Below are 11,847 nucleotides of genomic sequence, written 5' to 3'. Positions count from 1 at the left end.
TAGCCCCACGTGGTGGTACGCGCCTGTGGTCCCAGCTGCTATAGAGGCTGAGGCACTAGAATCGCTTAAACCCGGGAGGCGGAGATTGCAGTGAGCTGAGATTGTGCCCCTGCATTCCAGCCTGGGTGACAGAGCCAGAGTCTGCTTCAGAAAAAAAAAAAAAAGATGAAATTTTTGTCAGAAATCTACATCAACTGCCTGACTTAATAGTAAAACAATAGAACAATCCCATACGAGGACGGAAACGAGGTTATGATGCTAATTTATATTTTGCTGAAAGGTTTAGCCGAGGAACTAAAAGAATACATATATAATGAGGTATTAAAATTGTTAAGAAATAATTCAAATTTAGCATAGACAATCTAAGCGTGTAAAATGATGAATTATTACACCCAGAAATTTCAGTAAGTTCGCCACACAAGATATCAACATTGGGATACTCAGTACCTTTCTTCTACCCCAATAATAATTTAGATTATGTAATGGAAAAAAGGATTGCTTATAATACATAAAGCTAAAGAGGTATAAGTCCTATTTGATATGTCATATTTATGAATAGGAAGGCTTATCATAAAGATGTTAAATCTCCCCAAACTGAGAACTACATTTATTGTAATGCAATCAAAGTCAGATAAGATTTTTTTTTTTTTTTTTTTTTTTTTGAGATGGAGTTTCACTCTTTTGCCCAGGCTGGAGTGAAGTGGTGCAATCTCGGCTCACTGCAACCCCCACCCCCGGGTTCAAGAGATTATCCTGCCTCAGCCTCCCGAGTAGCTGGGATTACAGGTGTGCACCACCACACCGGCTAATATTTATATTTTTGTAGAGACAGGATTTCACCATGTTGGTCAGGCTGTTCTCAAACTCCTGGCCTCAGGTGATCCTCCCACCTTGGTATCCCAAAGTGCTGGGATTACAGGTGTGAGCCACTGCACCTGGCCTTATTTTTTACACTTATTTGTTTTAGAGACAAAGTCTAGCTCTGTCCCCCAGGCCAGAGTGCTGTAGCATCATCATGACTCACTGCAGCCTCCAAATCCTGGGCTCAAGTGATCCTCCCACCTCACCCTCCTGAGTAACTGAGACTACAGGCATGTGCCACCACGCCTGGCTAATTTTGAAAAATTTTGTAGAAAACAGTTATCGACTTGCTGCCCAGGCTGGTCTCAAAGTCCTGGGCTCAAGCCATCCTCCTCTCTCAGCCTCCCAAAGCATTGAAATTATAGGCACAAACTACTGTGCCTGGCCTCATTTTGTGTTTACCTGGTGCTAAATACCAATTGGATGCCCAAGAGTGAAATTCAGGTTGGATGAAGTCTGGGAGCTGAAGTAGAGGAGGCTGGCTGGCTTTCTGAGGCCTGTAGCAGAAGATGACACTTGGGTCTGCCTGCTTATGTTGACATGGGCCATCCTAACCTGACATGGTTTTGCAGCTGAATGTGACAGGCCCCGCCTGGGCTGGATCTGGAGAAGGACAGGGATAGCTAACCCTCTAGATCCACTAACATGACAAACAACTAGGCATCATCCTGTCTCCAGGCATCCCCATAACCCAGAGCATTGTCCCACAAACACACGGGACCTGCCCAGACACCCAGGCCCACAGAGGAGACAAACTCAGCATCACAACAGTTACAATTAAGGTGGACTAGGGCCTTTGTTATTTCCTTCTATTATTATTTCCTATAAACCACCTAATAAGATGGTTGTCTCTGTTGGGCATGAACTTGAAGCTGTAATCCCAGATGTGCAAGAAATAGAACTCTATTCTCCTGCATCTGCACTGGTTCGGGTGGGTTGGGCTGTGGAAACAGGCCAAGCATGTCATTTGTCGACACAGTAGCCTATGTTCTGCTTGACCACATGAGGCAGTTGGGGGAAGGGATACTGTTCCCAGAATGATTCAGGGACCCAGGCTAATGGGGTTTTGCCATGTCTATAACGTGTGGCCTTCTAAATCATCACATGGGTATCACTTGTCCCGTTGGCCAGGGGAGGAGGAGTTTAGAGGAGTGTCCCAGGAGACATTGAAAAGCCAGCTTTGTTTGTGGTACATGTCAGTTCTGCTCACATTCCACAGGACCAAAGCACATTTCATGGCTGCAGAGGGGAACCTCTGAGATGTGGCCAGGCAATGTTCCCAGGACAAAGAGGTGATGGACTCTGGGGGACAGTGAGCAGTCTCTTCCCCAGCAGCTCCATTGAATTTCTACTGAGAATCCCCATTCTCCATGGTGGTGGGAACTTAGTTCTGCTAAATATTGTGCTAAATATTAATCTGGTTCTGAACTTGGGTTTGTCCATGAAGCTTGGGCATCAGAAGCAGCCCCTGGGTATCTGTGGCCCACATTGTCAGTCTAGATCTCTGTTTTGATTCATGCAGGATGGCTCCCTGCTTATCCCTAGTTTTCTTCTATAGTTCTCTCTCCACCTGACACTTGGGATTCCTATGGAAGCCATCTTCTTCTCACTAGGCTGGGCCATGGGGTATCCTCCTTGGCTGTCTGAGGTCATTTCTTTGTAAATGTCTACACCATGTAGCATATCATCTTTGAGAACTTGGAGGCTTTCTAGGCCTTATCTGTGAGGAGGGAATACAGATAACAGCTGGGGTCTCTGACACCCCTCTTCCTCAGATGCAGGTTCCAGGAACCTTATGGATGTACTATTATCCAATCTCTCTCCACATTCCCTTTTCCATGAATGGTGAACAAATGCCTTTCTGGAGTGGGGGAGAGGTGGTCTTCATCAGCTATTCTGCCAAAGCTATTTGCATTTCTTGGGGACTTTCCATTCTTCCCCTAAGAGCTTGACATTTGGATGGCAGAAGCTGGAAGAGGTTTCTGTTTTCTTATTGCTGCTCTGAGACACTAGACATCTCCAATCCCAGCTCAAATGAGAAGACTCCTAGAGAATAAACGTCAATTCAGATTTCTAAATATCATCCACACATTGGCAATTATGCCTGCTTTACAGAAAAAGGAACTATGCTCAAGAAAAGTATCTGTTCAGGGCTATACAGTTTTTCAGTGTCAGAGGTAAGTTTTTAACCCCCATCTGCCTGAATTCTATGTCTGTGGGCTTCCCCATTGGGACATTCTGATTTTCACAGTCTAGGAAACAGCTCCAGGGAAACAGAGACACTGGTCACTGACCCAGAAACAGAATAACAATCGTGGGCATGTTGACACACACACACACACACACACACACACACACACACACACACACCCCCACAGGAAACCAGAACATTCTATTCCAGTTTTTTGGTTTAAAGATTCCTCTGAAAGAACAACCCAGTGTCAAGGAGTTAAAGGGATCTAGGGCATGAAGTGTGGACCCCTAGGGTGGATGAAGACAGCCCTGGAGCTGAGTGAGTTGAAGTAGCACAGGCAGGTGGTCTGGGTGTTCCTGGGTTCGTGGGTTTCTTGAATGTTGAGTTCCTTGGTTGGAGGATTTCTTGGCTAGATGTCTCAGCAGTTGAGTTTCTTGCTCGATGGCTGACTTGGCTGGCTAGTGTTTTGGTGAGTGGCTCGGTTGGGGAGCGGACCCTTGGGTTGCTATGCCTAGCCTTCATTAAAATAGGACTAAGCCATAAATGATGCCTAAGCCGATCATTACCGCAAATGCACTGAGCCAACCAGTTCGGCCTGAGTTGGTGTAAGCCTCTTCCCATTCGCTTTTCTTGTTGGCCTTCATAGTCTGTAGGGGTTGAAGCACAGATGTGGGTTTCTGTGTCTAGGAACCCTGGGGAGAACGGTTGGAGACCTGCAGTCACTGAGGGAAAGCCCCTGTGCAGGTCCCAGGACAGGAGCAGATGCAGGGGCCAAATGGAGGACGGGGCAGGCTGGGTGCAGTGGCTCACGCCTGTAATCTCAGCACTTTGGGAGGCCGAGGCGAGTGGATCACCTGAGGTCAGAAGTTCGAGACCAGCCTGGCCAACATGCAAAACCCGTCTCAACTAAAAATACAAAAATGAGCCAGGCGCTGTGGCCCGTGCCTGTAATCCCAGCTACTCGGGAGGCCGAGGAAGGAGAATCGCTGGAACTAGGGAGGCAGAGATTGCAGTGAGCCGAGATTGCACCACTGCTCTCCAGCCTGGGGGACAGAGTGAGACTGGGTCTCAAAGGAAAAAAAATAATAAAGGACAGGGGCTATGACTTGGGCATTATTTTACCTGGTAAGAGAAGTACAAAGCTGGCAATCCAAATGGAGGGAATAAAAGTACAGCAAAGATGGTCAAACATAGGTAGTTTGGGGCGTAAAACGCCAGTTCTTCTGGTGTCTGTGTAGGCTCTTGCGGCTCTTTGGGCACCTCACCTGGGGCACCTGGACCACCTGTGGTAGGGGAGCCATCTGGATCACCTGTGGTAGGGGGCTCATTGGGAGCAGAAGGTTTCAGGGCCATGACCTTTCCCCTTAGACAAAGATGGACTCCGAGTGTCTTGAAAACGGAGTGCCAGACCCACTAGGCTTCCCCTTGTACTAACCAGAATCCCAGGACCCAAACCATCAAAGGCTGAAACTTCACAATGGAGAAACCAGCACCCCACGTCCTGATTGGCTGCCTAGTTAGGAGGCAAGGCCCCACCATTCTAGCCCACCCCAAGACTCAGAGCGTGCAGCCAATCAGGATGTGGGCTCCGCCCACTCTGATAGGGATTGGTTGGAAGCCTAAGTGGTGGCTCTTGGCTCCTCCTCCTCCCACTGATCTCTCTCTGCAGGCCGCGCGGATGGGCGGTGTCAGGAGGGTCTCCCAGGAGTTGCTGAAGAGAGAAACTAGACACGCCCAGTAAAAGTAAGAAATTTACTGAGGGGAGGAAAATGAGTAATGTCAGAAGTGGATTGTAAAGCTTTGAGTTAAAAATGAATTCCGGCTGGTCGCAGTGGCTCATGCCTGTAATCCCAACACTTCGGGAGGCCGAGACGGGCGGATTACCTGTGGTCAGGAGTTCGAGACCAGCCTGATCGAAGTGGCGAAACCCCGTCTCTACTAAAAATACAAAAATTAGCCGGGTGTGATGGCGGGTGCCTGTAATCCCAGCTACTAGGGAGGCTGAGGCAGGAGAATCGCTTGAACCTGGGAGGCGGAGATTGCAGTGAGCCGAGATCACACTGCACACTCCAGCCTGGGTGACAGAGTGAGACTCCATTAAAAAAAAAAAAGAATTCCTTGGTTTATGCTGACAGAAAGACTAGAGAAAAAAGGGGAAAAGGGGGAAAGTCTTTCTTTTTTTTTGTTTTGAGACGGAGTCTCGCTCAGTCGCCCAGGCTGAAGTGCAGTGGCGCGATCTCGGCTCACTGCAAGCTCCGCCTCCCGGGTTCACGCCATTCTCCTGCCTCAGCCTCCCAAGTAGCTGGGACTACAGGCGCCCGCCACCACGCCCAGCTAATTTTTTGCATTTTTAGTAGAGACGGGGTTTCACCGTGTTAGCCAGGATGGTCTCGATCTCCTGACCTCGTGATCCGCCCGCCTCAGTCTCCCAAAGTGCCGGGATTACATGCGTGAGCCACCGCGCCCGGCTGGGAAGGTCTTTCTTAAAGTAGCACACAACCTAGTGGAACGATGAAACAGGAAATCTCCAATGTGATAGGCAGAACTCTGAGATGACCCCAAGATTCCTGCTCCCTGGTGTACACACTCCTTCTCCAGTCAGTCAAGTACTAGTCTGTATACCGCTGGGAAGGTGTCTTGCAGACGTAGGTAGGGTCTGAAATCAGTTAACTTTAAGGTAGGAAGAATATCCTCTGTGGGCCTCACCTAATGAGGTGAGTTCTTGAAAGGGACTGAGTCTTCCTGGCAAAAGAGGTTTCAGGTGTAAGAGGATTCGAGGCAAGCAAAGGTCTCCATTGCTGGTATGAAGATGTCGCCGGGGCCACCTAGGGAGGAATCCAGGCAGCCTCTGACTGAGAATGGCTCCCAGCTGACAGCCAGCAAGGAAACGGGGTCCTTAGCACTGCAACAGCAAAGATGCGAATCCTGCTGTAATCACATTCATTTGGAAGAGGATCCTGAGCACCACATGAGAATCCAGCCCAGCGGACACCTTAATTTTAGCTTTGGTAGATCTGAGCAGAGAAGCAGTCATTCTGACTTACAGAACTGTGAGTGAATGACTGTGTGGGAATTTGTTATGCACCATTAGAAAACATTTTCAGGCCAGGCGCGGTGGCTCAAGCCTGTAATCCCAGCCCTTTGGGAGGCCGAGGCCGGTGGATCACGAGGTCAGGAGATCGAGACTATCCTGGCTAACATAGTGAAACCCTGTCTCTACTAAAAATACAAAAAACTACCAGGGCGTGGTGGCGGGCGCCTGTAGTCCCAACTACTTGGGAGGCTGAGGCGGGAGAATGGCGTGAACCTGGGAGGCGGAGCTTGCAGTGAGCCGAGATCAGGCCACTGCACTCCAGCCTGGGAGACACAGCGAGACTCTGTCTCAAAAAAAAAAAAAAAAAAAAGAAAAGAAAAAGAAAACATTTTCAAATACCATGGTAATTGCTGATTCAGGTAGGAGCTTTTAATGAATGCTAATACTGTGGGGTTTTAGCTGATGCTTCCTTTAGCTGGTGGTTCTAGGGGAGTAGAGGGTTTGAGGAGTCACTTTTCAGGAAGTTGGGAGTGGATGGGAGATGACACTGTGCAGTCTACAAACGTAGACCTCAGTATGGCTTGTCCAAGACACAACCTGTGTATGTAAGACCAGTCCTGGACCTAGAAGTAGTTAGAAGAACAGTGACAACACATGCAATCCAGAAGTCAGGATATTCTTCATGGAGGAAATTGGTTCAGAGCCTTTCAAAGGACCAAGTGGATATTCCAGGACAACAGAACATGTGAAGGTTGGGTGAGATAAAGCATGTGTATTGGTTGCTGGCAAGTCCCTTGGATGGTGGAACAAACAAACTAAGACAGGCTTAGAAAGGAGCACATGGACAAATGTGTCAAGCCCTGAGACACGTACTCCAGCTCTGAAGGCGGGAATGAATTAGCTCCTTTGGTAAGGGCAGTGTCAGAGGATCAGCAGAAGCAGTGGCCATACTGCAGGGATCCAGGCAGTGAGCAAAAAGGGGGTCGTATAGACAATGTAGACATTTATTCCAAGAGCTTGGAGGCGAAAGAGTAAGGAGAGCAGTGCCACAGCTGAGAAGAACATGGGTTCCAGTTTCTGGAATGTTGTAAGCCAACACCTGGTTTCAGAGAGCCATGGATTGAGTGTGAGGTGTGGAACTGGAGAGAGTGTACACATTTGCTTCACGAATTTTGCCTATGGCTGGGTACAGTGGCTCATGCCTGTAATCCCAGCACTTTGGGAGGCCAAGGTGGGTGGATCACGAGGTCAGGAGTTCAAGACAAGCCTGGCCAAGATGGTGAAACCCCGTCTTTACTAAAAATACAAAATTTCAGCCAGGTGTGGTGGTGGGCGCCTGTAATCCCAGCTACTTGGGAGGCTGAGGCAGAAAATTGCTTGAACCGGGAGGTGGAGGTTGCAGTGAGCCGAGATCGTGCTACTGTACTCCAGCCTGGGTGACAGAGTGAGACTCCATTTCCAAAAAAAAAAAAAATAGTTTGCCTATGAAGAGCCAAGAAAGGCAGGACTAGGGTAGATGCAAAAGGGTGAGAATGATGATTTTGCTTGTTTGTTTTAAAGATAGGAGAGACTAGGCCGGGCGCGGTGGCTCAAGCCTGTAATCCCAGCACTTTGGGAGGCCGAGACGGGCGGATCACGAGGTCAGGAGATCGAGACCATCCTGGCTAACACGGTGAAACCCCATCTCTACTAAAAAATACAAAAAACTAGCCGGGCGAGGTGGCGGGCGCCTGTAGTCCCAGCTACTCGGGAGACTGAGGCAGGAGAATGGCGTGAACCCGGGAGGCGGAGCTTGCAGTGAGCTGAGATCCGGCCACTGCACTCCAGCCTGGGCGACAGAGCGAGACTCCGTCTCAAAAAAAAAAAAAAAAAAAAAAAAAAGAGAGACTTGATCATATGGAACTGAGATGGAGACTGCCAAGATGGTAGCATGGGTCTATGTTCTGCCCCCTTTTTTGTCTCTGGAATTAAAAACCGAAAACCAGATTCATAACTTGAGGGGGCTGAGTGATCAAAGGATTTTGCTTTTTTGAAAAAAATTTTTGGTGGGAAAGGTGAGACAGACCATGTCTCAATAAGAGAGAATGGAGATATGGGAGAAATATCTTTTTTTTTTTTTTTTTGAGATGGAGTTTTGCTCTTGTTGCCCAGGGTGGAGTGCAATGGTGCAATCTTGGCTCACTGAAACCTCCACCTCTCGGGTTCTAAACGATTTTCCTGCCTGAGTCTCCTGAGTAGCTGGGATTACAGGCGCCCACCACCACACCTGGCTTATTTTTATATTTTTAGTAGAGATGGGGTTTTACCACGTTGGCCAGGCTGGTGTTGAACTCCTGACCTCAAATGATCCACTCACCTTGGCCTCCCAAAGTGCAAGGATTACAGGAATGAGCCACTGCACCCAGCCAGGAGAGATGTCTTAATGGGGGTGAGGTTGTTCATTTGTACTGTCTACAGCTCCAACACCTAGAACAGAGCCCAACACGTAGTAGTAGGTGCTCAGTAAACATGGGCTGAATAAACACACCTTCGAACTAGACTACCTAGGTTTGGATCCCCGCCATGCCACTAACTAGCAATATCACCTTGTGCAATCAAAAGCTCTCTGTGTACCAGTTTTCTCATCTTTAAAATGGGAATAATAATTATTTATCTCTCATTTCATTGTGAGGATTAAATAAATTAATGTATGTAAGTGGTTTTGAACAGTGTATGGCACAAAATGTGCACTCTGTAAGATGATGATGGCTGAGGGGAGAGGATCGTGTGAGACCAGGAGTTCAAAACCTAGCTCGATCAATACAGTGGGACCGTGTCTCTAGAAAAACACACACACACACACACACACACACACACACACACATATATATATATATGGCATATATGGCTCTGAGGGCAGGCTTCTATATTCTCAGCTGCTTGGGAGGGTATGGTAGGAGGATTGCTTTTGCTTAGAAATTTGAGGCTGTGTTGAGCCATGGTCGCACCCCTCCACTCCAGCCTGGGCAACAGAGGGAGACCCTGTCTCAAGAAAAAAAAAAAAAGATAATAATGATGAATGAATGGGGTTCAGAGCATGTGAGAATCATTTGAAAATAATGGCCAGGAGTTCAAGATTGGCCTGGCCAACATGGTGAAACCTGTCTACTAAAATACAAAAATTAACTGGGCGTGGTGGTGGGTACCTGTAGCCCCAGCTACTTGGGAGGCTGAGGCAGGAGAATCACTTGAGTCCAGGAGGCAGATGTTGCAGTGAGCTGAGATCATGCCACTGCACTCCAGCCTGGGTGACAGAGTGAGTCTCCATCTCCAAAAACTAAAAATAATAATAAAAAAAGAGAGATCCAATTGTCCTAGCACCATTTGTTGGATCTCCTTTTCACATTGAATGTTTTTGCCACTTTTGTCAAAAATCAGTTGACCACAAATATAAAAGCTATTTCTGGACTCTCAATTTTGCTTCATTGAGCTATATGCCCATCCTTATGCCAGTACCACACTGTCTTTATTCTTACAGCTTTGTAATCAGGAATAAATTTTGAAATTGGGAATTGGAAGTCCTCTAACTTTATTTTACTTTTTCTTTTTTTTTTTTTTTTCTTTTTTTTTTTTTGAGACGGAGTCTCGCTCTGTCGCCCAGGCTGGAGTTCAGTGGCACCATCTCGGCTCACTGCAAGCTCCGCCTCCCGGGTTCACGCCATTCTCCTGCCTCAGCCTCCCGAGTAGCTGGGACTACAGGCGCCCGCCACCTCGCCCGGCTAGTTTTTTGTATTTTTTAGTAGAGACGGGGTTTCACCGTGTTAGCCAGGATGGTCTTGATCTCCTGACCTCGTGATCCGCCCGTCTCGGCCCCCCAAAGTGCTGGGATTACAGGCTTGAGCCACCACGCCCGGCCTTACTTTTTCAATATTGCTAGATTATTCTGCATCCTTTGCATTTCCACACAACTTTTAGGATCAACTTGTCAAATTCTGCAAAAAAACAAGCCAGTTGAGATTTCGATAAAGATTGCATTGACTCTTTAGGTCAATTAGGGGAGTACTGCCTTTTTGCTGCTAATATTGAGTTTTCCAAACCATGAACATGGGATGCCACTTCATTTATTTAGATCTTTAAATCTTTAAAGGAAAGATTTATAGTTTTTTTTTTGTTTTTTGTTTTTTTTTGAGATGGAGTCTTGCTCTGTCGCCCAGGCTGGAGTGCAGTGGAGTGATCTTGGCTCACTGCAAGCTCCGCCTCCCAGGCTCACGCCATTCTCCTGCCTCAGCCTCCTGAATAGCTGGGACTACAGGCTCCTGCCACCACGCCCGGCTAATTTTTTGTATTTTTAGTAGAGATGGGGTTTCACCGTGTTAGCCAGGATGGTCTCAATCTCTGACCTCGTGATCCACCTGCCTAAGCCTCCCAAAGTACTGGGATTACAGGTGTGAGCCACTGTGCTCGGCCAAGATTTATAGTTTTTATTGTACAACTCTTGTACTTCTTTTGTTAAATTTATTACTTTTTTAAAATTGAATTTCTTTTTCTTTCTTTCTTTTTTTTTTTTGGAGATGGAGTCTCTCTCTGTTACCCAAGCTGGAGTGTGGTAGCACGATCATGGCTCACTGCAACCTTCACTTCCCAGACTCAAGCAATTCTCCTGCCTCAGCCTCCCAAGTAGCTGGGATTACAGGCACCTGCCACCATGCCTAACTGATTTTTTGTATTTTTTTAGTAGAGACGGGGTTTCACCATGTTGCCCAAACTAGTCTTGAAGTCCGTCCTGACTTCAAGTGATCCGCCTGCCTCGGCCTACCAAAGTGCTGGGATTACAGGCATAAGTCACCATGCCCAGCCCGAATTTATTATTCTTTTTGATCCTATTGGGAATGAATTCATTTTATTAATTTCATTTTTTTTATTGTTCATTCCTGGCTTATTGACATACAATTGATTTTTGGATATTGATCTTGTCTTGTGCAACATTGCTGGACTCATTTCTTCTAGTGGTTATTTGTGGATTCATTAGAATTTTCTACATGCAAATTTAAGTCAACTGTGGATCAAAGCAGTTCTTCCTTTCCAACCTGGATGCCTTTTATTTCTTTTTATTGACTAATTGTACTGGCTAGGATCCCCACTACACTGTTGAATAGAAGTGGTGAGAATGAACATTCTTGTTTTGTTCTCTATCTTAGCCAGGAAGCATTTAGTCTTTCACTCCAGCCTGGATGACAGAGTGAGACTCTATTTCAAAAACAAAACAAAAAAAGTGTCTTCTTTTACAGGGGTAGGTGCAATGGCTCGTATCTATAATCCCAATACTCTGGGAGGGCAAGGCAGGAGGATTGTTTGAGCCCAGGAGTTTGAGGCTGCAGTGAGCTATGATCTCACCTGGGTGACAGAGTGAGACCCCATCTTTAAAATAAATGAATAAAATTTATTCTTTTACTATGGTGTGTTACATTAATTGATTTTCAGAACTTAAACCAATCTTGCATTTCTGGGGTAAACCCCACTTGATCTTGATGTATAATCCTTTTTATATATTGCTGTATTGGGCTTACTGATATTTTACTAATGACTTTTGTATCTATATTTATGAAAGAGATTGTACTCTAGTTGTCTTGAGATGCTACTGTCTGGTTTTGATATTAGGGTAATACTCACCTCATATAATAAGCTGGGAAGTGCTCCCTTTCTCCATATTTTGGAACAGATTGTGAAGAATTAATATTACTTATGCTTTAATGTTTTGTGAAATGTACCAATGAAACCA

At 46.5% G+C, this 11,847-nt stretch overlaps 1 protein-coding gene across 1 annotated transcript; it reads right to left on the bottom strand.

Moving 5' to 3' along the window:
- Nucleotides 1-246: 246 nt before the first annotated feature.
- Nucleotides 247-6,213, bottom strand: PMIS2 (PMIS2 transmembrane protein). Its single transcript, XM_028839766.2, has 3 exons — nucleotides 5,427-6,213; nucleotides 4,178-4,990; nucleotides 247-3,702 (listed from the first exon to the last, which is right to left on the bottom strand). The coding sequence occupies exons 2-3, from the start codon at nucleotides 4,406-4,408 to the stop codon at nucleotides 3,577-3,579; spliced, it is 357 nt and encodes a 118-aa protein (XP_028695599.1). The 5' UTR covers nucleotides 4,409-4,990; nucleotides 5,427-6,213; the 3' UTR covers nucleotides 247-3,576.
- Between the last annotated feature and the right edge of the window lie 5,634 nt (nucleotides 6,214-11,847).

The sequence above is a fragment of the Macaca mulatta genome, chromosome 19, assembly GCF_049350105.2.
Source record: "Macaca mulatta isolate MMU2019108-1 chromosome 19, T2T-MMU8v2.0, whole genome shotgun sequence".
Taxonomy (NCBI): Eukaryota; Metazoa; Chordata; class Mammalia; order Primates; family Cercopithecidae; genus Macaca; species Macaca mulatta.
The sequence above is the reverse complement of the archived record's forward strand: the minus strand, read 5'-3'. Positions and strand labels throughout refer to the sequence as shown.

Excerpts from the sequence above, each read along its gene's own strand:
- PMIS2 (XM_028839766.2), bottom strand. The coding sequence starts at position 4,408 with ATGGCCCTGAAACCTTCTGCTCCCAATGAGCCCCCTACCACAGGTGAT. Across the intron at positions 3,703-4,177 it reads CTTTGTACTTCTCTTACCAG|ACTATGAAGGCCAACAAGAA; the intron begins GTAAAATAATGC and ends CAACCCCTACAG.